This window comes from Hibiscus syriacus, unplaced genomic scaffold, assembly GCF_006381635.1.
Source record: "Hibiscus syriacus cultivar Baekdansim isolate YM2019G1 unplaced genomic scaffold, ASM638163v2 tig00110318_pilon, whole genome shotgun sequence".
In the NCBI taxonomy this organism is placed as follows: Eukaryota; Viridiplantae; Streptophyta; class Magnoliopsida; order Malvales; family Malvaceae; genus Hibiscus; species Hibiscus syriacus.
In genome coordinates this window covers 86,140-113,662 of record NW_024062677.1, presented here as the reverse complement: position 1 = coordinate 113,662, position 27,523 = coordinate 86,140, and the positions used below count along the sequence as shown (strand labels likewise).

General features: G+C 33.7%; 1 protein-coding gene and 1 pseudogene across 2 annotated transcripts; both read left to right on the top strand.

Moving 5' to 3' along the window:
- The first annotated feature begins 970 nt into the window (after nt 1–970).
- Nucleotides 971–6,776, top strand: LOC120117002 (annotated as a pseudogene).
- On the top strand, nt 2,538–26,733 carry LOC120117045 (ABC transporter G family member 39-like). Of its 2 annotated transcripts, XM_039137381.1 has the most exons (21): nt 8,596–8,606; nt 20,102–20,538; nt 20,653–20,773; nt 20,964–21,052; nt 21,270–21,354; nt 21,452–21,742; nt 21,830–21,920; nt 22,027–22,927; nt 23,024–23,184; nt 23,359–23,462; nt 23,576–23,741; nt 23,851–23,934; nt 24,010–24,146; nt 24,243–24,575; nt 24,665–24,955; nt 25,046–25,129; nt 25,213–25,346; nt 25,455–25,682; nt 25,781–25,952; nt 26,047–26,594; nt 26,691–26,733. In XM_039137381.1, exons 2-20 carry the CDS (start codon nt 20,180–20,182, stop codon nt 26,569–26,571), a joined length of 4,356 nt encoding a protein of 1,451 aa, XP_038993312.1. In that variant the 5' UTR covers nt 8,596–8,606; nt 20,102–20,179; the 3' UTR covers nt 26,572–26,594; nt 26,691–26,733. The 2 variants fall into 2 exon arrangements, with proteins under 2 accessions (XP_038993313.1, XP_038993312.1); XM_039137382.1 differs by lacking the exons at nt 8,596–8,606; nt 20,102–20,538; nt 20,653–20,773 and adding an exon at nt 2,538–2,551 and having other exon boundaries at nt 23,359–23,460; nt 23,574–23,741.
- The last annotated feature ends 790 nt before the right edge of the window (nt 26,734–27,523 follow it).

Genomic DNA, 27,523 nt, shown 5'->3' with positions numbered 1-27,523 from the left:
GTGTTGCAAATTCGGAAATCGAGTTGCGAAAACAAAATCTATGTTGTGAATTAGAAAATCTTGTTGTGAAAAGGAAACTTGTGTTGTGAATTTAAAAATCGCGTTGCTAATTTGAAATTTCGTGTTGCGAATTTGGAAACTGCGTTGCGAAATTGGAGTTCGTGTTGCGAATTTGAAAATCGCGTTGCGAATTTAGAAATCGAGTTGCGAATTCGAAATTCCGTGTTGCGAATTTGGAAACTGTGTTGCGAAATTGGAGTTCATGTTGCGAATTTGCGATCACGTTGCGAATTTGTTGGTTATTTTCGCAAATCTAAAAAAAGTTGATTAAAATCGTATATTATAAGACATTTTCGGTCACTGAAGTTATTTTCTCTTTTAGGTTTGGGTAGGTGAAATGATTGATTCTTTGTTGACTTTGGAGATGATATTTGACTATGCATTTGTTGTAGGTTTGGGCAGCTCGATTGTGGTGTTGGGAGTTGGTGAATTCCGGGCTTCATTTGTTCCAAGCCTGTTGTAATTGCTATTATTTTTTTAATTCGGGCCTGTAAACAATCTTCATTTAGTGAATTAAATTATCATAACACATGATCACAAGCATAGCTACATAGATAAATTAAATAAACACTCACTAGGTAATTAAACACACTCATACAACTAATTAACTAATGATAATATAAATAGATAATCACATGCACAACTTGATAATAATAATTAATTAGTAATATATATATATATAAACTGGAGTAAAAACTCGAACGACAACCCCGGACAAAACGAGCATCTACATTGTGGACAAGTGCTTGATCAGGTTAATTTTCAAACTCTATTACTTCAAACTGTCTGCGTTAATTTCATTGAAAAAAAAGAACTTCGCTGATTTTGGTATTATTATACTGAAGAATTCATACATTCATCATATGAAACAGTAATTGCTGCATTTTTTGAAGCAGAAGAGAAGATAATAATGTGGAAGCTAAAGATTGCAGAGGGTGTTGATGGTCCACACTTGTACAGCTCCAACAACTAGGTTGGGAGACAAACCTGGGAATTCGACCCCGACGCTGGTAGCCCAGAAGAGCGAGCCCAGGTTGAAGATGCTGGACAAAATTTCTACAAAAACCGCTTCCAGGTCAAGCCTAGTGTCGATCTCATTTGGCGCATGCAGGTATCTTCTGTCTCTATTGTAAATAAACAAATATTTTGCTTTTGTATGCCCAATACCCATTTTCGATCCTCATATGGAACAATTAACTCCAATTTGTGAAAATAGGCAAATTATGAGGACTTCTTTCTCATCCCCCCCCCTCCAATCTACTAAACAAAAAACAAGCCCTCTATTTTCTTTTAAAAAGTCATTGTTTAAACGTAAAATGAAACATATAGTTTATGAATTATGATTTTCTCATTTGGCATAAAGTAACAGACACGAAATATGTTACTGATTTCAATGACAAATCAATAATATATATGGCACGAAATCAGGGAAATAAAACCATCACCTACACAAGATTATGCTTGCGTAGAGATAGCCTACATGATGTCATCTCCGATACTATAATCAGAGAATAATTAAATTATTCATATTTAAAAAAAACACATAAGTAATGCACATATTTCTGAAGTGATTTTATTCTTAATAAATACACAATTATATTTTAAGTTTAATATTTTTCAGTTAAATTGATTTTTTTAACTCTATTAACACTAAATATAATTTGTAGTGAAGTACAAGTTAAACAGGGGTGAGTACAGGGATGGACATGCGTCGGGTTGAGTTTTCGATCAACTCAAATCGACTCGAAAAATATATATTTTCTATCTGAAATCAAATTCGATCAGGGTAAAAGGTGATTGCACCCGATCCGAATATGATCTATATTTTTAAATTAAAACCCGAAATCAATTCCGTCCAACCTGAAACAAATATATTTAAAAAAAATACGACCCAATAAAATTCGTTCGTGTTAAAATCCATCAGGTTCAATTTCGTGTATGAGGAGTACGTGTTGTACGTAAACCTTTCCTATCTATTTTCTTATTCAAATATTTTTTACACATATTTGGGGAGTTTTTATTTTATAAAAGATAAATATCAAATCATAATCGTAAGGAAAAAGCAAGTGAAGTGCTTTGGGGGTGAGATGAATGTAGTCACGAAAAAGATGATGGCGGCAGCTGGTATACGATAATTTAATTTAAAATTAAAAATAATATAAAAGAACACAATCTAAAATGTGATAAAATTACAATATTTTAAGTGAGTGAAACTTAAAATATTATATTTTTCTAATATTTTTTGTTAAACTTAAAATATTATGAAGAAGAAAACAATTTCGATTAAAAAAAATATTATGAAAAAATAACTGAAAATATTAAAAATATATATAATATTTTAGATTACATTATATTATTTTTTATCACATTTTCGATTATGTTCATTTTTATCACTTTTTAATCTTAATTTAAATTTTTGCTTCTTAGATTTTGTCGATAACAAAATTACAAAAGAAGGGTGGAAATAGAAACGACTTTGAAAGTTTTAGAGATCATAAATCGAAAGTTTGATCTTTCAAAAATTTACAATTTTTTAAAAATGTTTGAATATAATTCTTTTAAAAAAATTATAATATTTTAAAAATGAAATTCTAAATATTTATAATTAAATTTTATTCCAAAATTTTTAAATTTTCTTATTAAAATTTTGAAACTTTTAATTATACCTAACTTTTTATTTCTTTTTCCTCAAAGCAAACTCTATAAAATTTTTAATTTAAATTTTTTAAAATTCATTTTAAAAAATTAAATAAACCCATAAACTTGTCAAAATCCACCATTGTCTACGATGAAACACTAACCATGCGACTTTTCATGTAGATTTTCTGTTTATACTATTTTCTTACACTTATTCTTATTTCTCTTTATCATTTTATTAATAGATTTACATATTTCAACAAAAATAAAAACTTTATATATATAGAGAGAGAGGAGTCACTGTATATAACTACGTATTATATATTTCCGTAATTATAGGATCTAAAGACAAAGAATATGATTAATTTTTAAACGTTAAAATTGTTTGAGGATTTAAAAAGTATTTAAATTAAAAAATAAAATATTAAGGTTTATTAAGTAATTTCAATGGTAAAAGACTGAAATTAAATGTTATTTTCTTTAAAGGTCTTGAGTTCGAACAACTATATGTGTAAGATGTGTATGCGGTATTAATTATTAAAAGAAATTCTAAACATATACTAACTTATAACTACTTATCACATACCATTCACAAAAAAAACTTCGATCATCTCAAACTATTTAAAAAAATTATTTTACTAGAATTAATCACCCTTTACGCCGGAGTTAATTTTTTAAATAATGAAGGAAACATTTTAAACTCAAAGAAATTTTAATTTTAAAGAAACTTTTTTATTAATTTAAAAAATTAAATAAAAATAAAATTTCTTTAATTTTAAATAAATTTTAAATAAAATAATAAATTTTATTTATTAGTTTAAATTGTAATAATATAAATGTTTGGTATTTTACAAATTATTAAAGCTACATTTATTCTGTTTGTTTAAGGCAAGAATGAGTTTAAGCCAACGACTTATAGATTACGTGGTTAAAAGTTATTTGTGAACATCTCTTTTTCTTCTTCTTTTTAGTTGTAGGTTCAATATTAATTAGGAGTAAAATTTCTCTCCCCTTCTAACCGTATAGAAATTGTTCCAAAAAAAAAGTTTAAGTTGACTCAAGAATTAACATTTTGGAGCATTTATTATTATTTTATTTAAAATATAAAAAGAATTTTTATTCACATTTGCAGTGTACTGACCAGTTTTCTTAAATAAATAATTTAAAACAAACCATTTTTTTTTCCAAATTTTTATCCAAACAAATTGGATACTATATACCAAATTAACTTGGGAATGAAATTAAGGATAAAATCTTTGAAGTATATCAGTTTATAAGCATGGACTTTTCCCTACTCTTAATTAATTAATGAAATCTCATATGAAATAAACTATTTTATCATATAGTCCCTTCTTTTATATATTTCGGATCTCTTTCTCTACTCTTAATTTGATTAATTAATTTGGTGATTCATATCGTATGATGTATGTAAAATTGTAGTTTCTTAGAGAAAATAATTTCAAGCAAACTATAGCAGCAGTGAAAATTGAAGATGGCGAGCAAATCTCGTATGAGAAGGCCACAACAGCACTGAAGAAGGCTGTACATTTCTTCTCAGCTTTGCAAGCCAGTGACGGTCATTGGCCTGCTGAAAATGCTGGTCCATTGTTTTTCCTTCCACCCTTGGTAAAATTTCTTGGCCGGGACTTGTCTATCAACTCCGAATCAAATGCAAATACTAGTCTATAATGTTATCTACTCAAAAATTGCAGGTTTTTAGTATGTATATCACCGGACACCTTAACACGATATTCTCCCAAGAGCATCGTAGAGAAATCCTTCGTTATATATACTATAATCAGGTACATATTATATATTATGATCATTGGAGTGTGTGTATGTATGTATATATATACCAAGTTTATTGAAGCATGAATGTGATGCAGAATGGAGATGGAGGTTGGGAATTGCATATAGGTCACAGCACCATGTTCTGCACGGCACTAAGCTAAATTTGCATGCGTATTCTTGGGGAAGGACCCGATGGTTGACTCGACAACGCTTGTGTGAGAGCCAGCAAGTGGATTCTTGACCATGGCAGTGTCACTCACATTCCCTCTTGGGGAAAGACTTGGCTTTCTGTATGAATGAATGCACATGTTTTACAAATTGACCTTTAAAATTTACCCATATTCAGACAGAGAAAACCAAAGAAATTTTATAATGTTCCTTTCTTTTGGTAGATACTTGGCGTTTTTGACTGGTCTGGAGCTAACCCAATGCCCCCAGAGTTCTGGTTCCTTCCTTCTTTCCTTCCTATGCATCCAGGTTTGCACGAATCAATTTCATTGCACTGATATCAGCTCATATTATATATATATATGGATGAAGGACGTTAATCATCACTGGCCTTTCAAATGTGTAGCTAAAATGTGGTGTTACTGTCGTATGGTGTACATGCCAATGTCATATCTATATGGGAAAAGGTTCATTGGGCCGATCACGCCTCTCATCAAACAATTGAGAGAAGAACTCTACCTTCAGCCTTACAATGAAATTAACTGGAAGAAATACGCCATTTATGTGCACCTGTAAGTTTATCTCTGTTGAGTTCAAATTACAGACTGCAAAGATATTAAACTACACTAGAATTAAGTTCATAAAATGTTGATAAATAATTTGTTGTTACAGGAGGATATCTATTATCCACACCCTTTGATTCCGGATCTGAAGTGGGATAGTCTATATATATGCACCGAACCGTTGCTTTCTCGTCAACCTTTTAACAAGTTGATCAGAGAGAAGGCTCTCCTAGTAACAATGGAACACATTCACTATGAAGATGAAAATAGTAGATACATCACCATTGGTTGTGTGGAGAAGGTAATTTTACGAATTGCAATCATAGCTGAGGTTTCGAAAAATCGATCCATGCATGTATGGCTATTTGATTACCAACCATCTGGTGCTATTGAATGGAGTAGGTATTATGCACGCTTGCTTGTTGGGCTGATGACCCAAATAGTGATTATTTCAGGAAACACCTTGCTCGAATCCCGGATTACCTTTGGGTGGCTGAACATGGAATGAAGATGCAGGTTTGTGCACATCCATTCTCTTAAAAATAATAATTATTGGTTAAATCAGTAGCAAACAAAGATATCGCAAATATTGGTTGTCATTTAAAAAAAAACTTCATGATATTTGGTCTGCAGAGCTTTGGAAGCCAACAATGGGATACTGGTTTCGCTGTTCAAGCTTTACTTGCAAGTAACCTCACTGAACAAATTGGACCTGTGCTCAAGAGAGGACATGACATCATCAAGAAATCTCAGGTTCAATATCACTTCCATTCAACATTAAGTTATTTCCAATCTTTTCTGTTGCTCATCGAATGTCGACGGATATAATTGTTATCTTCTGTTTATAACGAATAGGTCAAGGACAATCCTTACAGCGACTTTAAGAAAATGAACCATCATATTTCGAAGGGATCTTGGACTTTCTCTGATCAAGATCATGGATGGAAGGTTTCTGATTGCACTTCAGAAGGCTTGAAGGCAACTGATTTCTTTAGTCTCAATCAAATGCATTCTAAAAAGTATTATTTTGTTACCTTAACAGATATTCCTCTGTTTTGCAGTGTTGTCTGCTCATGTCCATGTTGCCACCAGAAATTGTTGGTGAGAAAATGGAACCTCAACAGTTATATGATGCAGTCAATGTTATACTCTCTCTTCAGGTAAGAGCTAATGTTGTTCACTTAGTTCAAGTTGTTCGTCGTTTCGATAAGCTTAAAATGCTTCAATTGTTAAATATAGAGCAAAAATGGAGGATTAGCTGCCTGGGAGCCTGTTGGAGCTCAAGAGTGGTTGGAAGTAAGTGCTTAGTCATTGATATGTTAAACTCTGCTGTACTCTTAGTTGACATATGTTAGTGATGGTTCCTTCTTTGTTCTTCTTCTTCTTCAGATGCTTAATCCCACCGAATTTTTGGCCGATATAGTCACAGAGCATGAATACATTGAGTGCACAGCATCTTCAATCCATGCCTTGGTTCTGTTTAAGAAGTTGTACCCTAGGCACAGGAAGAAAGAAATCAAGAATTTCATTATGAATGCATGCAGTACACTACCTTGAAGATATACAAATGCCTGATGGTTCATGGTATGCGCTTTCTGGATTTAATCGAATAGGCCTTTATGATTGCTTTTCAAAAAGCATTAGAGTTGAATCTAGGTATGGCAAACGGGTACAATTTCGTGGATTCCGTATCGTACCCGCTTCAATTGGGGCGGGGATGGGTATAACTTTAGTGGGTAGTGGGCGGGTGTGGATTTTGAAAGTGGTACATGTCGCGGGTAGTGGGCGGGTGATGGGTTTGAGACCTTACCCGCTCCGCATCATCCCGCCCCGCATCCGCTCGCCCCACATCCTCCCACCCACTAAATATTCATTAAATTTTGGATCATTATGAATTTAGGTATAATTTTAGAGACTAATTTATAAATCTTAATATTGTATAAGATATAACTTATAATTTAATCAAATATTAGGGATAAGTTTATGAATCATTTTTTCTTTCAAACCTCTCGTGCTTTGTTTGTTGGTTACTACGCCGATATTCTGGTAGTTCTTCTCTAAGTTCCAAACTCTGGTCTCCAGCTCATTCAGGTACGCCTTCTTTCTCTTCTTTACCCTGGTCTCCTCTGCGGGTAGTAGAGTTCTATGTCACCTTATACATAGATCCAAAACCACCTTCCCCAATCTTGTTTGTCGCATCGAAGTTGTTTGTGACCACTTTAATTTGTTGTAAGGTGAATACTACGGTTTTCAGATCTAATCCTCTTAGTTCTGTTCAAGATACAAGGCTAATAGTCAATACTTCGTTATTTTGATTTTGATATTCTGCTGAATCTAAGAGCATTCGTATATTGATTTTGATTTTTAAGAAACACATTATATGTACGTATATTATATTATATTATCGATTTTGGTATTCTTCTGAATTTGAGTGCATTCACACATTCTGCTGATTTTGAAAATTATGAATAATTTATGCATTATAATTTGTATAATCATGCATAAAACATCTTGAAAAAAAAAGCCCAAAACCAATACAACTTAGATTTGATCTTCTTTTTCTGGATTGGGATAATGCAAAGGTAAAGATCCAAACACCGGGTTATATTTTATGCATCCTGGATCATTTGCTTAGATTTGTATAAGTTTGTTTGGTTGCTGGTGTGGGGAAAGAGATGAAATCATGTTTTAATTTTGGGTAGGTGAAACTTTATTATAATTAGAAACATGTACATCAACAAATAAAGAGAGTTATTAAATAACTCAAAGAAAGTTGTGTCAATAATATTTTTACAACTCAAAGAATGTATTTATTTAGGTGTCTATCCAACATTTGTAATTCTTATCGTTGATGGTTTGTTGAAGTTTTGGTCTTATATAGGATGATGATTAGGACATATAATGACTACTGGTAGATAGTTTAGCTTAATATGGTAGTGTGGTTGGTGGTCTATAAATGGAGAGGTGGGAGACATGAAATCCACAAAAACAACGGAGGTTTTGAAGTTTATAGACGGTGGCTTTGTATATAACAAGTCTTAATTTAGGGTTGTACGGACTGGAAAGGCATGCCCATGCCTTAACTGTAGACTTTTTTTACGATAGCTCAGGATGAATAAGTTGTGCCCACGCCTTATGCGAAAATCTCCTCTGGTCTTCGAATATAGCCCAAGTTTTTTTCTAGTTTTCGAATAATCTGAACATGATTTTTTATCGATCCGTATCTGATCCGATAATTCAGAAAAAAAATTCGGATACCCGATCCGAACTATCCAAAAATTGAAAAACAGATCGGATCAACGGGTCAACGGATCGGATCGGTCGGATCGGATTTTTTTGCACACCCCTAACTGTCAGGCGGGTCTAGGCGGGTACATCTCCAGTTGGGTAGTGGGAGTCGGGATGAATTTGAGAATGTACCCATGTGGGCGAGAGTGGATTTGAAAATTTTTACTCATCATGGGTGGTGGGCGGGTTGTGGATTGGAAAATATTAGGTGGGTATGGGGATGGGGAGGGGGTATCCTCACCCGACCCTCCCGTTTGCCATCCCTAGTTGAATCGGATTAAACAATTCAATAGGTATGGCAACTGGGGAGTCTACTTAAATTTCGGTACATGGTTTGTACTCGAAGGGCTTGCAGCGGCAGGGCATACATACACCAATTGTGCAGCGATGTGCAAAGATGTTAAGTTCCTACTTAACACCCAAAGAGAGAGTGGTGGGTGGGGTGAGAGCTACAAAAGATGTCCCAAGAAGGTAAATCTTAAATTTCATGGAACACTTAGGCCTTGTGTCATGTTCCATGTTTGGTATATGACATTGTTTTATTTAGCAATATTTATTTGGTTGGTCAGGCAGAGATATGTGCCACTGAAAGATGGCAGATCAAACTTGGTGCATACAACATGGGCTATGATGGGTTTGATTCATGTTGAACAGGCGGAAAGAGACCCGAAGCCTCTACACCGTGCTACAAAGCTGATAGTCAATTCTCAGCTGGAAAATGGTGACTTTCCCTAACAGGTGCTAGCTAATTCTTCTCGTATAACTTCACTTGCATGGTTGGAATATTTCAATATATAGGAATCTTTTGAATCTGACCATTGGATTACGGACAAGAAATTACTGGAGTCTTTATGAAAAACTGCATGTTACAGTATGTAACATATAAGAACATGTTAGGTATAGCTCATAAATATACATGTACAAAGAAAGTCTCGTAGTTGGGGTTATGATTATGTGGGTTGGGGGCTGCGCCCACGTGGTACGGTACATGGTTATTTTTGTAAATATGTACCAGGGTTTATTTATTATAAAAGAAGATGTAACCTAAACCTATGAGACATTGAATTGAACAAAAATTCTAGGACCGCCTAGGGCACCGAGGACGTAAGCACATTACTGAACTTCGTTAAAATTCTTGTGTTTTTTCCGTTTTCTTTACCCGATTATTCAACAATTGGTATCAGATGTCAGGATCTAAATTCGAAGTTGTGAAATTCGATGGTCAGGGTAACTTCGGATTATGGCAAACAAGGGTGAAGGATCTATTGGCGCAGCAAGGGATCCTGAAGGCTTTGCGACCTACAAAGCCGGCGTCAATGAAGGAGGAAGATTGGGAAGAATTGCAGGAGCGAGCAGCAGGAACCATACGATTATGTTTGGCGGACGAGGTCATGTATCACGTCATGCATTTGTCATCTCTAGATGAAATTTGTAAGAAGTTGAAAAGTCAGTTTATGTCTAAATCCTTAACGACTAAACTGTATCTAAAGCAGTGGTTGTATGGGTTGAAGATGCAGGACGATCATGATTTGGAACAACACGTGAATGCCTTCAATCAAATTGTTTCTGATTTGGCTCGGCTTGATGTGAAAATTAAGGATGAAGACAAAGCGATGATTCTGTTGTGTTCGTTGCCTCCCCTCTTACGAACACATGGTGACTACTATTACATATAGGAAAGAGACTATCAAAGTTGAGGAGATTATTGCAGCCTTGTTGGCTCACAATCAGCGGAAGCAGAATACAGGGGAAAGCTCTCAAGCTGATAGCTTATATGTCAAGGGTAATCGAGACCGTGGACGGAAGCCAGATAATGCAGGGTCTGGGAAGTGGAATTTCAGATCCAAATTTAGTGTTAAGAAGACAATTCACTGTTACAAGTACAAGTAGGCGGGACATATGAAGCGAGACTGTCCGAAGTTGAAAAAACAGACTGATGAGAAGCGTGATGACTTATCCAAGTATGTGAATGTGGTCGAGGATGACAATTCTGATTGTTGTGAGGGTGATATGCTCTCTATTTCAACGACTCAATTGACGGATGTTTGGATTCTTGATTCTGGATGTTCTTATCATATCATGCCAAATAGGGAATGGTTTTCGACATACAGGTCGGTTAATTTTAGTTCTGTTTATTTGGGTGATGATCGATATTGCAATATTGTTGGTATTGGTGATGTCAGAATTAAGATGTATGATGATTCTATTCGGACATTGTGTGGTGTTCGACATATCCCAGATTTGAAGAATAATTTGATTTCTTTGGGCACTTTGCACAAGAATGGTTTTATCCCTAAGGCTGATGAGGATAGGGAAACCATTCAGATTGTTAAAGGAGCTTTGATTGTGATGAAATGAAAGATGACTGCAGGGAATATTTACAGATTGTTGGGGAGTACCGTTGTAGGTGGAGTTCATTCTGTTGAGTCATGTGATGATACTACCAAACTGTGGCATATGCGTCTTTCTCATCTTAGTGAACGTGGTATGGCTGAATTACATAAAAGAAATCTGTTGCATGGTGTTAAAATTTGTAAGCTCAATTTTTGCAAGTATTGTGTTCTTGGTAAACAAACTAAAGTTCGTTTCAAGACTGGGAAGCACACAACTGAAGGGATTCTTGATTATGTGCATTCTGATGTATGGGGGCCTTCCACGACATCATCTTTGGGTGGATATTGGTTTTATGTTACTTTCATTGATGATTTTTCACAGAAAGTTTGGGTGTAATTTTTAAAACAGAAGTCTGACGTTTTTGAGAAGTTCAAGTTGTGGAAAGTTGAGGTAGAAAACCAAACAGGACGAAAAATCAAGTGTTTGCGGTCTAACAATGGTATGGTGTACACAGATTCACAGATTCTAAATTTCTATAAGGAGCATGGGATTAAGAGGTATTTTACAGTGCGCAAGACACCACAACAGAATGGTGTTGCGGAACAGATGAACATGTCGTTGAATGAAATAGCCAAATCTTTTCGGTTGAATGTGGAGCTTCCCAAACACTTCTGGGATGAGACTGTTAACATGGCGTGTTATCTTATCAATAGATCGCCAAGGGCATCATTGGTTGGGAAAGTTGCAGAAGAGGTATGGACTGGTCATGATGTTACTTTTGATCACTTACGGATTTTTGGTTGTTTTGCTTATGTGCATGTACCTGCTGATGAGAGATCCAAACTTGATGCAAAATCGAATGAGTGCATTTTTCTGGGTTACAAGAAAGGTGTCAAAGGATTCAAGTTCTGGGATCCAGTTGCGAAGAAAATTGTGATCAATAGAGATGTTGTTTTTGATGAACAACCCATGTTGCAGCAAAAGAAAGACACAACAGTGGTGGATTTCGAACAGTTTCCAGTTGAGAAAACAGAAACTTCTCAACCGACTTCTAGTGGTTTCGCTACGGATGATTTGCAGGATTATAGTCTCGCCAGAGACAGAGTGAGAGGGGCTAATATAAAGCCTCCGAATAGATTGGGTTTTGAAGACTTTGTCTCTTTTACACCTACTGTTAGCACTGATGATCCGATTACTTTTCATGATGTTGTTACTAGTCAAGAAAACGACAAGTGGATGGCTGCCATGGTTGAGGACATGGAGTCTTTGAATCACAATCGCACATGGGAGTTAGTTCGCCTTCCTGAGGGTAAGAAGCCTATTGGTTGAAAATGGATGTATAAGAAGAAACCAGCAGTAACAAAAAAAGAGAGGGAGAAGTTCAAGGCTCGTTTGGTAGCAAAGGGTTTTTCACAGTAGAAAGGAGTTGATTATGATGAATTTTTTTCTCCTGTGGTCAGGCACACTACAATCCGAGCAGTACTTGCATTAGTGGCTAGTTGGGATTTGCATTTAGAGCATATGGATGTTAAAACTGCTTTTTTGTATGGTGATTTAGAGGAGCATATCTACATGCAGCAGCCTAAAGGTTTCACTTAACCTGGAAACAAGCATTTAGTTTGCAGATTGAAGAAATCTTTGTACAGGTTGAAACAGTCTCCGAGACAATGCTACAAATAGTTTGACTCCTATAAGATCAAGATTGGCTACAAGCGATGTGAGTATGATTGTTGTGTCTATGTTAAGAGCCTTGATGATGGTTCTTTTATTTTTCTGATATTGTATGTTGATGATATGTTAATTGCTGCGAAAAACATGGATGATGTTATCGATTTGAAAACTTTATTGAGTCAGGAATTTGATATGAAAGATTTAGGTGCTGCAAAGAAAATTCTTCAAATGGAAATTTGCAGGGACAGAGACTCAAGGAAACTGTGGCTATCTCAACGGGGTTATGTTGAAAAAATGCTAGAAAGGTTTGCGATGAGCAGCGCAAAATCAGTGAGCACTCCATTGGCGAATCATTTTAAGCTTTCAACAGAACAGTGCCCTAATATAGATAAGGAAGGTGAAGATATGGCAAAGGTTCTGTATTCTAATGTTGTTGGCTGCTTTATGTATGCAATGGTATGTACTCGTCCTGATTTAGCTCATGTTGTTAGTCAAGTTTGTAAGTACATGTCTAAACCTGGTAAGCAACATTGGGAAGCAGTCAAGTGGATCTTTAGGTACTTAAAAGGTACCGTGGGATATGAAATTATTTTTGGTAGTCAGTGGGATAATCTTTTGGTTGTAGGATATGTGGATTCAGACTATGCAGGTGATTTGGATAATAGAAGATCTACGACAGGGTATGTCTTTACTCTTGGTGGAGGGTCTATTTGTTGGAAGTCTACTGTTCAATCTGTTGTGGCATTATCTATAAATGAAGATGAATACATGGCAGCGGCTGAAGCTGCAAAAGAAGCTTTATGGTTTACTGGTTTAGTGAAGGAGTTGGGTGTTCAGCAAGGTGGAGTTCAGTTGCTTTGTGACAATCAAAGTATTATTCACTTGGCTAAGAATCAGGTATATCGTGCTAGAACTAAACATATTGATGTAAGGTTTCACAAGATCAAAGAGTTGGTTGCATCTGGAGATATTTTGTTTCAGAAGGTACATACTGATGAGAATGCCGCTGATATGTTCACCAAGCCAGTTACGACAGACAAGTTCATGCATTGCTTGGACTTGTTGAATGTTTCGAGTTGTTAAAGAAGTAAAGTAACTCAACCCACATTAAATGTTTCCTAAGGGGCAAGATATTCGCCAATGTGGAGATTTGTTAGGTATGACTCATAAATATACTGGTACAAAGAAAGTATCGTAGTGGGGGTTACGATTATGTGAGTTGGGGGTACGGGGGTTGCGCCCACGCGGTACGGTCCAGGGTTTATTTATTATAAAAGGAGATGTAACCTAAACCTATGAGACATTGAATTGAATAAAAATTCTAACGCCGCCTAGAGCACCGAGGACGTAAGCGCATTGTTGAACTTCGTTAAAATTCTTGTTTTTTTTTCCGTTTTCTTTACCCGATTATTCAACAGAATATTTACCCACTGTGGGCACTTGCAGAGTACATAAATCGTGTTCCATTGCCGTCACCCTTTGGCCAAACCTGTTGAAAGTTATACTCAATAAACACAAAACTAGGGGATTATAGAGATTTGTTGGTTCTAAAAGCAAAGCAGTTCTTTAAAAAAAAAATTGAATGCAAGATGAAGCTTGTAAAATGTATCTTTCAAACTATTATAACAGGCCATAATTTACAAAAATTAGATTGTTTGTCATAAATTTTTAGAACTGCAACAAGCTAAATTTAGTCATCATAATCCAATTAGAAAGCCTAATAATCGATACTAATTATTCCCCTTAAATCTCAATTTTTTCCATTACTTAGCTGCCGACAAATCAACTATCTATTCAATAATTATATTGTATTGGGGACCACTTCTATTTATTGGTATAGATAGAGCGTTGAGATGATAACTTGTATTATGAATCAATATTAAAAATAAGGATAAGTAAAAAATTAAAAAAAAAATCGATATAATCTTAAAAAAATTGATATATGGAGAAGGTCGTTCCATTGCTTAATGGCATCGTGACATATTTTCAACAGAAAAGCAACATTTGGCAATAACAATAAAAAAAAAGTATAAGGTTATCCCTCGATTTAATTCAATCATAATTATTCAAAATTTAAAATATTATCTTAATAACCATTCAAGTAATACTTTTTTCTAAGTAATACTTTAATAGATGAATAAGGTTGATATTTCTTTTTCTTTCTTTTTCTTTTTTAAAAGATTCTAGTATTTTTATTTATTTATGAACTTTTATGATTTGTATATATTTATTTTAGTATTTTATATTTGTAACCTTTTTATAATTATAGTTTTTAAATTAAGAATAAATTTAATAGATTTTATAATCATGGAGAGTAAAATTTATTAATTATTTAAAACTAAAATTAATTTGATAAATTAAATATATTAAAATTAAAATTTATTTATTGTACTAAATAAAACAGAATCTACAAACTATTATGTTACATCAAACAACAGGGATCAAAAATTAAAATATATAATAAAAATGATCAAAGTATATAAGATATAACTGAATTTTGTCCGTTAACTCGTTTATATAATTGAATTTTTAATTTTGTCTATGTAAAATTAAACTTTAGTTTTAAATTAAATTGTGTCACTCCAATGTTAAGTTAATAACAAAATAATGATATTATTAATAATTACTGATGAGGTATGTCACATCAAAATGACATTGTTTTAGTAATAACTATTAAAGTCTAAAATGATATTGTTTTAGACCTAAACTCTAAGGGGCCGTTTGGTTCACGACATAAAACATTATCGGGGGAATGAAATCCTCATTCCCCCGTTTGGTTGACCGGTAATCTTATTCTTAGTAATCTTTTATTACCAACAGTAAGTTTTTTTTTGGTATATTATCGGAATGTGATTACCCCATTCCCTTAGGTATTGTTGGATTACCGGCGTTTTGAACTAAAATGCCCTTAAATTGTTTTCTTCAAAATTATCCTTCTTCTGTCGTTGAATAATAAAAATTCTACGAAGGTTAAATTACAAATTTATCCTTAAACTATTTTAGATTTACAAAAATATCCATAATTATAATTTTATATGAAGTTCATGAGTTAAAATAAAATTTTACCCTTTCATTAAACATATTTATCTTTTCATTTTGTAAAAACAATTGTATAAATTTTATGAATTTAAATTTTTTAAAGAAAATATATAAATTAATTATAGTAATATTATAGTAGAATTCAACTTATTAAAAAAACAAATATATAATAAGGAGAATTTGGTAAAATATACATTCCAATAATCTTTTATTCATTTAACCAAACACGGTAAGCTTACATTCCTACTAAACTAACCAAACACAAAATACAACATTCCCAGTAATCTTATTCTCTGGTAATCTTTTATTCCCACTAGTAATCTTACATTCCATGAACCAAACACACCCTAAGGGTGTATCGATTTTACTACTGGACTTTTAAAAAAAATTAGTATTGTACTTTCCAATTGTCGTCGATAGTCCATTAACACCCATCACTGTTTGTTTTTCATGACAAGACTCGTATCAAAACATTACATTTCGCTCCTCTTTCTTCTCATATGATTGATTTTTCAAGAAACTCACTCAAAATCGATAAAAATTCATTTAAAAGTTCGACGTATTAATACTCTAATCTCTTTCAATGATTGTTTGATGAAGTTGGTTTTGAGGTATGTTGTCCATCTTCTCAAAATAATTTCTAATCGTTTGGATTTTCGAACAACACTCCAAATATCATAAATATAAAAAGCCTCTAAACATCTAAAAGTGGTTGATTTTTTTTATTTAATTTCATCGATTTTGAGTGAATTTCGTGAAAACTAATTTTAGAAGAAAAAAATGAGTGAAACCCTAAAGTTTAGTGTCTTAAACGATATTATTTTAAGTATCAAAATAGTCGTATCAAAACATCGTTTTGGTGTGACAGGACACGTCAGCAACCATTAATCATGTTATCATCTCGTTATTGATCTAACATCAAAGTATCATAATTGGATGTAAAAATAAAATTTAGTGGTATAATTAATAAAATTAAAAGTTTAATTATATGAACGAATTAACGGAAAATAATTAATGATATCTAATACTTTATCCTAATAAATAAAGAGTTGTAAGGAAAATTAGAAAGCTCATTACTTGCCGAAGTTAGGTAGAGTTTATGGCAAATGGCCCATGTGTATTTATGGAGTTTCATTGATAATTAATATCTTAATTATCCAGGTTGTAGGGTTTAAAGGTTAGTGGTTAAGATTTTAACTTCTATATTAAAATCGATAGATAATATTATATAAATTTAATTTTATATAAGTTATATATAAAATAATTTATATATTTTAATATAATACTTAAATTATTAAAACCACGTCATGTTTAAAGAGATAATAAGCGTTTAATCATGTTAGAATTTTTATTTTGTAAATATTATAAAATAATTTTATTAACCAAATTAAAATTCAATAAATAAATATGATAGAAACTTGATAATTAACGTAGACAATGAATGATATGGTTGGGGGAAACCAAGTGGTCCCCGTTGAATTTAATTTCTTAAAAGATTTGTCAGATTAAGCTCTGAGTAGCATTGAAGAGATTCAATCTCATACGTCCACAAAGTCACAATGTCCACTGAAAAATTGCAAATCAAAATTAACTAACATTCATTGTTAGCTGGTGGTTGCCATTAATAACCCTTGGAATAATTCCACGTATTTTCAGTTTTTAATCGTTTAAAACAATAGTATTTCTTTTTAGTCTATTTAATGTTTACCTTTACGTTATGATTTTGATCTAGCCTTAATTAAAAATATTTTAATTAAATTTTCAAGATACTAATCAATAATTGATTGGTTTTTAATGATATTTAAAATAATGTTTGAAAATTTCCATTTGATAATTTCACTATTATAATGAATTTTGAGCCCATTGGCGACTCAAGATGATTGAGCTCTCCTTTGAATTATGGAGTTTTGAAATGTCAAAAATCATTAATCTCTTATCATTTATTGTTGAGTGCAACTGTGTTAACGCTAAATTAAATATTCGAGAAAATTCATTATTAATATTTTCTCTGCTGACTAGTTTTACTTCACAGCTTCTAGTATATGCTTTGGCATTGGTAGTGTGTTCGGCATCAAAGTGTTGTTTAATTGATGTGATTTAAGAGATAAATTATATCAATTTAGATATTTATTTAAAATAGCATATTTAAATCACGATTTTTAAATTCTAAATTGTACAACTATAAATAAAATTAATATATTAATACAAAAATAATAATAATTCCAGATTCAGTTCCTTTTTTTTATATGAAATATTTGAATTCAACTATTTCATCTATTCTCTTTCAGAAAGTCCGTCAGGTTATAAACTTTCCATTACTCTAACTCATGTGTGATAATTAAAGGTCACTTTCCAGTTTCCACCCTATTTTCTTACGGTTTATAAATTGAAGAATTAACAAGTATACTATTTTCATGTTGATTTAATGGTAAGGTTTAGAGTTTTATTTACGTGACAAGAATTTCATTAAAGTTTGTCAAGAATATATCGGCAAAGGTTGAAATAAAAATAAAAAAATAGTATGTCAAAAATATTGAAATTTTTTATAAATTTTATTTAAAAATATACATATTACGTGTTTAAGATAAATGTTAGTACAGATATAAGTATGAGTTTGATAACAACAAAGACATATGTATGTATATATATAAATTATATATTTAATGTTTGAATGAATTGTTAAAAGAATTGTTGTTATTTTTAGAGGTCATAGATTCGAGCACCAACGACTACAAGAATGATTAAATGTTCATTATCAAATAGTTAAAAATATTTAGAACAAATATTACTTTATAATCAATTTAACTTGATAATAATAAAAAAATATATGCTTAAAATAATGAAAAATTCTACAATACTCGACGAGCGTTGAAGAGTACGGTAAACGATAAGTATCATTAAATTAAATTATAAAAACTTTAAATCATAAAGTATTAAATGTATAATTATAAATTAGTTAAAAATCTAAATGTAATTTAATTACAATATTAAAACAATAATTTTTAGGGTAAACTATACCATTTACCACCTAACTATTTACCCTTTTCACTTTAACCATCAATTTTCAATTTTATCAATCGGGTCACCTAACTATTTAAATCTTGTCAATCAAGCCACATGTTGTTAAATATTAACTGAGGAGATGATGTGACAGTTAATAAAATTTGTATATTACACATTTAGTCCTCATTACTTACACATTTTAGTAATTTGGTCCTAATTTTAATTAATTCAATAAATTTAATCCTTTATTAGATGGTGACATGTATCACTATGTGATATGATGTTTTTTCTTGATGTTTTTATTTAATTTAATAAATTTTTTATCCAATCAAATGGTGTCATATGTCACCAATTGAATGAATAGAAAATAAATTGAATCAATAACGACTGTTAGTAGGGTTTGAACCCAATACTTGAGGAGAGGAAGCAAAAATGTACAAACCACTGGGTTGCACCATTCAAATGACAAACCTATCATGACATAATATATATAGTTAATGGAAATAAAAAAGGGAAAATGACCTATTAAGAACTCCAACATGAAATAATTGAATAATATGATAATATGATATATATATATATATATACACACACACAAATATTAAAATTGATTAATATATGAGTGTATTTTATTTATGTTTTAAATCATTTTAATGAAAAAATAAAAAAGATTTTAATATATTATAATTGAAATATAACAAAGAGATTCGTTAACTTAGAATTTTCTTGATAATTGAAGGCTTATTGTAGTAAGCATTTTAACTTATGTGTTGACTTGTTTATATCCCAGTTAGAATAAGAATTTTATATTTTATTATTTATTCATTATATATTTGAAGAAAAATTTAAAGGAAATTTGATTTTATTGAATTAGTCTATTTTAGTGGATAAATAATATTAGAATCCAATCTACGTTATAATAAAAATATAAGATATGATACATTTTAGTTCAATAAAATTAGAATAATGAAGATAATTTATTAATTTAAAATATGTAAAATGATACATTTTAATTATAACATATTAAATTTACTTTTATTTTATTTTTGCATTAAATGTGATTTAAAATATAAATAAAACATTTTCATTTATTAATCAATTATAAATTTTGTTTATATATATTTTATATTTTCATACTATTTAGTTATTTCATGTTTGAGTCTTTATAAGATCATTTATTACAATTAATTATATTATAAATTATATAAATTATGTTTTGTATACTGAACAAATTTAATGGTCTAGCTTAGTGGTTAAGGTGCTCAGTTTTTTTAACATGTGTCCTAAGTTTAAACTCCACCAATAATGTTTATTGATTTAATTTATTTTCCATTCATTCAATTGATGACACATGACACCACTTGATTAGATGAAAAATAAAAAGATAACTATAGAGTGTAGTGAAAATGTCCTCTCCCTTTAATATCACAAGACATCCATACGCTGTCTATCTTTTTCAACTTCACATAACAAAATATCATAGCTTCTTACCATTCCAGACATCATTTTAAGCAAGCAACACTTCTCGAGTACCATTTTGTATTTAGCTGCTGATATGGAACCTGTTATATGAGCAGAAATAGAAAGATTCTAATTTGTTCACAGCTTTTATTGTTATTACAAAGATGGCATCAGCTTTAGCAGGAGATGATCTGTCGGCAAGATCGATGAGCAGCGGGCAGGGTTGGGGGTCAGCGAGGTTCCGGGATATTTGGCAGACTCCGTCCGAAGTGTTCGAGAGGAGCCAACGCCATGATACGGAGGAAGACCTCATGTGGGCTGCCATCGAGCGGCTTCCCATGTATGACAGGCTCAGGAAGAGTATGATAAGGAGAGTTGGTGATAACGGGAAAGTTGATCTTCATGAAGTTGATGTAACTAAGCTTGGACCTCACCAAAAGAAGCAACTCATGGACAGTATTTTGAAGGTTGTCGATGAAGATAATGAAAAGTTCCTCAGAAAATTAAGGGACCGAACTGATAGGTATATAAGCTTATGCTATCCCTTTTTTTTCTTCAAGTTAGTGTCAACAAAAGAAAGCAATTTCTTATTGGATATTTGATCTGATTTATGGCTTTGGGTTTTGATTAATGAAAGAGTTGGGATTGAAATTCCAAAGATTGAAGTTAGATTTGAGCATTTATCAGTTGAAGGAGACGTTTATGTAGGAAGCAGAGCTCTTCCTACACTGCTTAATACTACTTTGAACATTATCGAGGTATCGCTTCTCTCTCTTCTCTTTTTTTAGTAAAAATATAATATTTTTAATAAGTTTAGGGTTTTGATGGTTTGACGAAATCTTATTTTCACATTTTCTTAGACCCAACTATTATTTTAATGGTGGCATGCATGTCGCTTTTTTTTCTGTTGAATAAATGGCATGTCTTTCCATGTTTGTTGGATCATAGAGTATTCTTGGATTGGTTCGGCTTCTACCATCAAAGAAGAGAAAGATTGAGATACTTAAAGATGTTAGTGGAATTATCAAGCCATCAAGGTAATATTATATGGAAAACCCTCAATATTTTCACGTCCTTATATTTTATACTAGTGTAGTGTAACCATTGAAAAAGTGGGACATTTATACATTGAAAAGTATTCGTAAAATTTCATGCAAAAAAATGTTAATTTGTACTTACTTGTGAATGAAGGATAATTTGAAGGAAGAAATAATTAACCGGTTATTTATCGATTAATTTGTATGGAATTTATAGGATGACCCTAGTTTTGGGTCCTCCAGGCTCAGGAAAAACAACACTATTACAAGTACTTGTGGGAAAACTTGATCGTGATCTAAGAGTGAGTCTTTCAACAATACTTTCTTCCTCGAGTATTCATAGAGTCTACCAATGGTTATCTGAAATATTTTGGTCAAATAACTTGGCATTGGTTGCAGTCTTGTGGGAGAATCACATATTGTGGTTACGAAATGAGTGAGTTTGTTCCTCAAAGAACATGTGCTTACATCGGTCCCCATGATGTTCACCATGGTGAAATGACGGTGAGGGAAACATTAGATTTCTCGGGACGGTGTCTCGGCGTTGGCACTAGATATGAAATATTGAAGGAGCTCTCGAAGCGAGAAAAAGAGGCTGGGATCAAGCCGGATCCTGAAATTGATGCATTCATGAAAGCAACAGCTATGGCAGGCCAAAAAACCAGCTTGGTTACAGATTATGTTCTTAAGGTTTGCCTTCCACATAATTGTTTTTTTTATGTGTCCATTGAACACCAATCCAAGCAAGTTAACCCTTTTTATGAACCTTTTAAACAGATACTTGGATTAGAAATATGTTCGGATACTCTGGTAGGAGACGAAATGCGTAGAGGTATTTCCGGTGGTGAAAAGAAGCGTTTGACAACTGGTATGCTTCTACCAGCATGTGAAAAATGTACTCAATACCAAGTATGCTTGTAACTTTATATTCCTTGCCTAGGCATTCTAATAGTTTCTGTTTACCTGAATTGCAGGAGAGATGTTGGTTGGTCCGGCAAAGGCCTTCTTTATGGACGAAATATCGACCGGGCTGGACAGTTCTACTACATATCAGATTTGCAAGTTCATGAGGCAAATGGTTCATATCATGGACGTAACCATGGTTATTTCTCTTCTACAACCAGCACCGGAGACATACGATCTGTTCGACCACATTATCCTACTTTCAGAGGGTCGAATAGTCTACCAAGGTCCCACTGAATGTGTCCTTGAGTTCTTTGAATACATGGGTTTCAAATGCCCTGAAAGAAAAGCAGTTGCAGACTTTCTGCAAGAAGTAACTTCCAAGAAGGACCAAGAGCAATATTGGTTCCGGAAAGACCAGCCTTACAGTTATGTTACGGTTTCTGACTTTGTACAGGGCTTCAACTCATTCCACATTGGCCAACAGCTGGAATCGGATCTTAGGGTCCCTTATGACAGATCAGTAGCACACCATCCTGCATTAGTTACAGAAAAGTATGGTATTTCAAACTGGGAATTGTTCAGGGCATGCTTTGCAAGAGAGTGGCTGCTACTGAAACGTAACTCGTTCGTGTACATATTCAAGACCGTCCAAATTACGATCATGTCGATGATTGCCATGACCGTGTTTTTCAAAACAGAAATGCATGCAGGCAATTTGCTAGGCGGGTCAAAATTTTTAGGAGCTTTGTTTTACAGTCTAATCAATGTGATGTTTAATGGTATGGCAGAACTTGCAATGACGTGTTTCAGGCTTCCTGTTTTCTATAAACAAAGGGACTTCTTATTTTACCCTCCATGGGCATTCGGCCTTCCAATTTGGATAATCAAGATCCCTTTTTCGATTCTGGAATCCGGAATATGGATCTGCCTCACATACTACACCATTGGATTTGCTCCAGCTTCTGGCAGGTATAACATTCTCATATACTGTAAAATTAGTAGTTTCTTGAGAATCATGGACACCGGTTTCTTTTATCAAATAATACTTGTCCTTTACATATTCAGGTTCTTCAGACAGTTCCTGGCATTCATAGGCATTCATCAGATGGCTCTATCCCTGTTTAGGTTCATTGCTGCTATAGCAAGAACACAAGTCTTCGCCAACGCATTGGGTACCTTCACCTTGCTAATGGTTTTCGTGCTTGGAGGTTTCGTTGTTGCCAAAGGTAAGCAATTCCTGATTTTCATCTCTATTTACTGTAAAAAATTTGCAGTTAACCAAGCAGTAAAGCTAAGACATATGATTGTTTCAGTATAACCTTTATATTCAATATTTCACTTCTTTTCATGTGTCAGTATCTGCCTAAGTTCAACCATGGTAACCCTTTTTTTAACTGCAGATGACATTGGTCCATGGATGATATGGGGCTACTATTTGTCTCCAATGATGTATGGACAAAATGCCATCGTCATGAATGAATTTCTTGATGAAAGATGGAATACAGTAAGATCTCGTCATACATACATATTAGTATGGATGCATATCCATGTATAAACACTTGTAAGGCACCTACATTTTTCTTGACCTTATTGTATTACAAAATGTTGTATATGCAGAAAATTAATGACTCCAGATTTCATGCAACTACAGTCGGAAAACTTCTTCTAAAGAGTAGAGGATTCTTTACAGAAGATCATTGGTTTTGGGTTTGTGTTGCAGCACTATTCGGATTTTCTATTCTCTTCAACGTTTTATTCATCGTAGCATTGACTTACTTGAACCGTAAGCTACATTATTAGTTTCATTTTTAATGCAATCTCAGTACTTCGAACAGTTGCTATATGAATCAAAATCCGAAGTAATAGTTGTTCCTCTGTGAATCAATTTTCAGCTCTGCGCGATTCCAAAGTTATTGCTGTCGATGAAAATGAAAATAAGAACAAGAAAGAGTCGTCCTCTGGAGAAAACAAAGAAGGTCACTTCAAATCTCAATGAGCAAAACAATTCTTCCTAGATGATGCTTTGCCCGAACTTTTGTGACTGATTGCAGGTATTGATCTGCCTGTGAGAAATTCTTTGGATACTGCCGACATTGCAGACCGGCCATGTAGAAGAGGAATGGTGTTGCCTTTCAAACCCCTTTCACTTGCATTCAACCATGTTAGCTACTCTGTAGATATGCCTTCTGTAAGTTATTGTTTCGTCGACACTTGTCATGTTAACGTATGATATTGATTCCATGAGGCAAACGCCTAAGGCAAAATGTTGTTTTTCATTTTCTAGGAAATGAAGACTCAAGGTGTTCAAGAGAGTCATCTTCTGTTGCTACGAGATGTTAGCGGTGCTTTTAGACCTGGGATATTGACAGCATTGGTGGGTGTCACTGGTGCCGGTAAGACTACCCTGATGGATGTATTAGCAGGAAGGAAAACCGGGGGATACATCGAGGGAAGCATAAGCATCTCTGGATATCCAAAAAATCAAGCTACATTTGCTCGTGTCAGTGGCTATTGCGAACAAAACGATATCCACTCGCCTCATGTCACGGTCTATGAATCTCTGCTGTACTCAGCCTGGCTTCGCCTTTCTTCGGAAGTTGACACCAAGAAAAGAAAGGTTATTCTATTTCTATAAAAATTATCCGTCTTTTTCGGTTGTAATTACCCCAACAAAAAATTTTAAATTTGATTCTGGACTATGCACAGATGTTCATTGAAGAGGTCATGGAGTTGGTTGAGCTCACGGCACTAAGGGATGCTTTAGTTGGCCTTCCAGGAGTAGATGGTCTTTCAACAGAACAAAGGAAGAGGTTGACAATCGCGGTTGAACTGGTTGCGAATCCTTCTATCATCTTTATGGATGAACCAACTTCCGGACTTGATGCCAGGGCTGCTGCAATTGTCATGCGGACCGTGAGAAACACGGTCGATACAGGGAGAACCGTTGTGTGCACGATTCACCAACCTAGCATAGCCATTTTTGAGTCTTTTGATGAGGTATTCAGACTTTCAATTTGCTGCCAACGTTTCCCCCTTAATTATTAGATGCATATTACTCATTTTCAACTTACTATTTTACTTGTTCAGTTACTGCTGATGAAAAGAGGAGGCCAAATCATCTATGCTGGACCTCTTGGTTGCAATTCTCACCATCTTGTAGAGTATTTTGAGGTGAGAATTTGTTTTTCTATCGACCAACAACGAGAGAAAATCTGTATTAAACTGTTAAAACGCGTGCTCCACTTGCATTGCAGGCTATACCTGGAGTTCCCAAGATTAAGGACGGAAATAATCCGGCAACATGGATGCTTGAAATCAGCTCTCCAGCAGTTGAGAATCAACTGAATGTAGACTTTGCAGAAACTTATGCTAAATCCCCACTTTATCAGTATGTTCCAGTACAACACCATAATTCAGGCCAAATTAGTTTTATCTGAAGTGGTCTAGTACTAATAGTTTGATTTTCGCTTCCTCTTTATGTTGGAAAAACTCACAGGAGGAATCAAGAACTTATTAAAGACCTAAGTACTCCAGCTCCAGGCTCCCAGGATCTCCACTTCCCAACCAAATATTCTCTACCATTCCTTTCTCAATGCAAGGTTTGTTTCCTGAAGCAACACCGCTCTTACATGAGGAACCCTTCGTATAATGGCATCAGGTTCTTCATAACAATCGTTGTCGGCATCTTGTTCGGCCTTATCTTCTGGAACAAAGGACAACAAATGTAAGTAATGTGCTTTGTATCTATTAAACAGAGACTGTTGACATTCATTATACGATGTAAAGCTAACCAAAACATTTTTATATATTAACCATCGACAGAGAAAAACAACAAGATGTGTTGAACTTCTTCGGAGCAATGTATTGCGCGGTGTTTTTCCTTGGAGCCGTGAATACTGCAACGGTGCAAGGGGTTGTTGCTATAGAGAGAACAGTCTTTTATCGCGAAAGAGCTGCCGGGATGTATTCTGCACTTCCTTATGCTTTTGCTCAGGTGAAAATATCTCGACTATGTCCATGGGTACCTAATTCGATAATCACGAATGGTGGACAGAGAATCATTTACATCCCTCCCTCTGTTTTTTCAGGTGGCAATAGAGATAATCTATACTGCAATCCAGACAGTGATCTATACTGGACTTCTATACTCAATGATAGGCTATGAATGGAAGGCCGACAAGTTCCTATGGTTCTACTACTTCATAACTGCAAGTTTTATCTACTTCACATTGTATGGGATGATGATTATTGCTCTCACTCCAGGCCCTCAAATTGCAGCCATTGTCATGTCATTCTTCCTAAGTTTCTGGAACATCTTCTCGGGCTTTCTCATTCCGAGACCGCAAATCCCAATATGGTGGAGGTGGTACTATTGGGTGACTCCAGTGTCTTGGACACTCAATGGCCTTATTACATCTCAACTGGGAGACAAAAACTCTGATCTCGAGGTGCCTGGATTTCCCAACGTTCCGATTAAATTATACCTAAAGAAAATGTTCGGGTTCGAGTATGACTTCCTTCCGGTGGTTGCGGTTGCACACATCGGTTGGTGTCTGCTCTTTTTCTTTGTCTTTGCCTATGGCATCAAGTTCTTTAACTTTCAAAGGAGATAGATAACTATCTCCTTTCAATACATATAAGTAAGTTGTAGGTTAGGGTGACCGGCTGACAGGCAAACGATGCTCTCATGCCCTGGGCCGCATCGTGCCGCAGGAAAATGAAAACACTCGATATGTAGTCATGGCAGACTGCCAACATAATACAATAATGCATGATACAAGGAGTACGATTGGTACAATGTTAACTATGAAAAGCATCCGATGAATTATGTATTATAATCATTAAATTTTTAATTCACTTTTATTACGATTGTCATAACGTCTCCCCGGGGATCCGTTAGACTTAAAAAAATTAGTTTCTGGGAAAGGCGATGAAATATGATTTTGGAAAACAATTTGATTTTGGAGTCGCCACCAACCATTAAGTTAGGTATGTTGGAAACCTTAAACATAAAAAATTGTTTACGTTTTACTAAAGATTCGTTTTTAAGAGTTCGGAAGTTGGTTACATGTGGTGAAGGGTTAGCACCTCCACAATGCCCAAATTTCGGTACCTAAACGATTATATGTTGTTTAAATATTGGGAATTACAAACTCGAAAATATATTTAAATTATGATTCTTTTATTTATTCGAATTTATTAAAAAAATGTCAATTTTCGGATAATTTATACCCTTTTGTGTAAACAATTTTCGAGAAAGCAATTCCTTTACAATTAGGAGACTTTCTCATAGATTCCCCTCACAAAAACGTTATTTCGCAATTTTCGCAAAGATAAAATAAAAAAATAAAACAAAATAAAAGTAAAAAAGCGATGAAAAATACTCCAAATAACTAACGTGAACCAAAGAAAATTATCAAATATAAAACAAACATTTATTCGAAAAATCCTTGAAAAGATAATTCCCTTTAATTGGGAGATATCTTCGTAGATTTTCCTCGCATTGAAATTTCTCATTTACATATAATTACAAAATATGTAAAACAAATACATATGTAAAAAGAA

What these genes read in the sequence shown, in the direction of transcription:
- LOC120117045 (XM_039137381.1), top strand. Translation starts at nt 20,180, where the DNA reads ATGGCATCAGCTTTAGCAGGAGATGATCTGTCGGCAAGATCGATGAGC. An exon ending in GGAATTATCAAGCCATCAAG is followed by an intron (nt 21,053 to 21,269) that starts GTAATATTATAT and finishes TGGAATTTATAG; the next exon opens with GATGACCCTAGTTTTGGGTC. An exon ending in AGCATTGACTTACTTGAACC is followed by an intron (nt 23,742 to 23,850) that starts GTAAGCTACATT and finishes ATCAATTTTCAG; the next exon opens with CTCTGCGCGATTCCAAAGTT.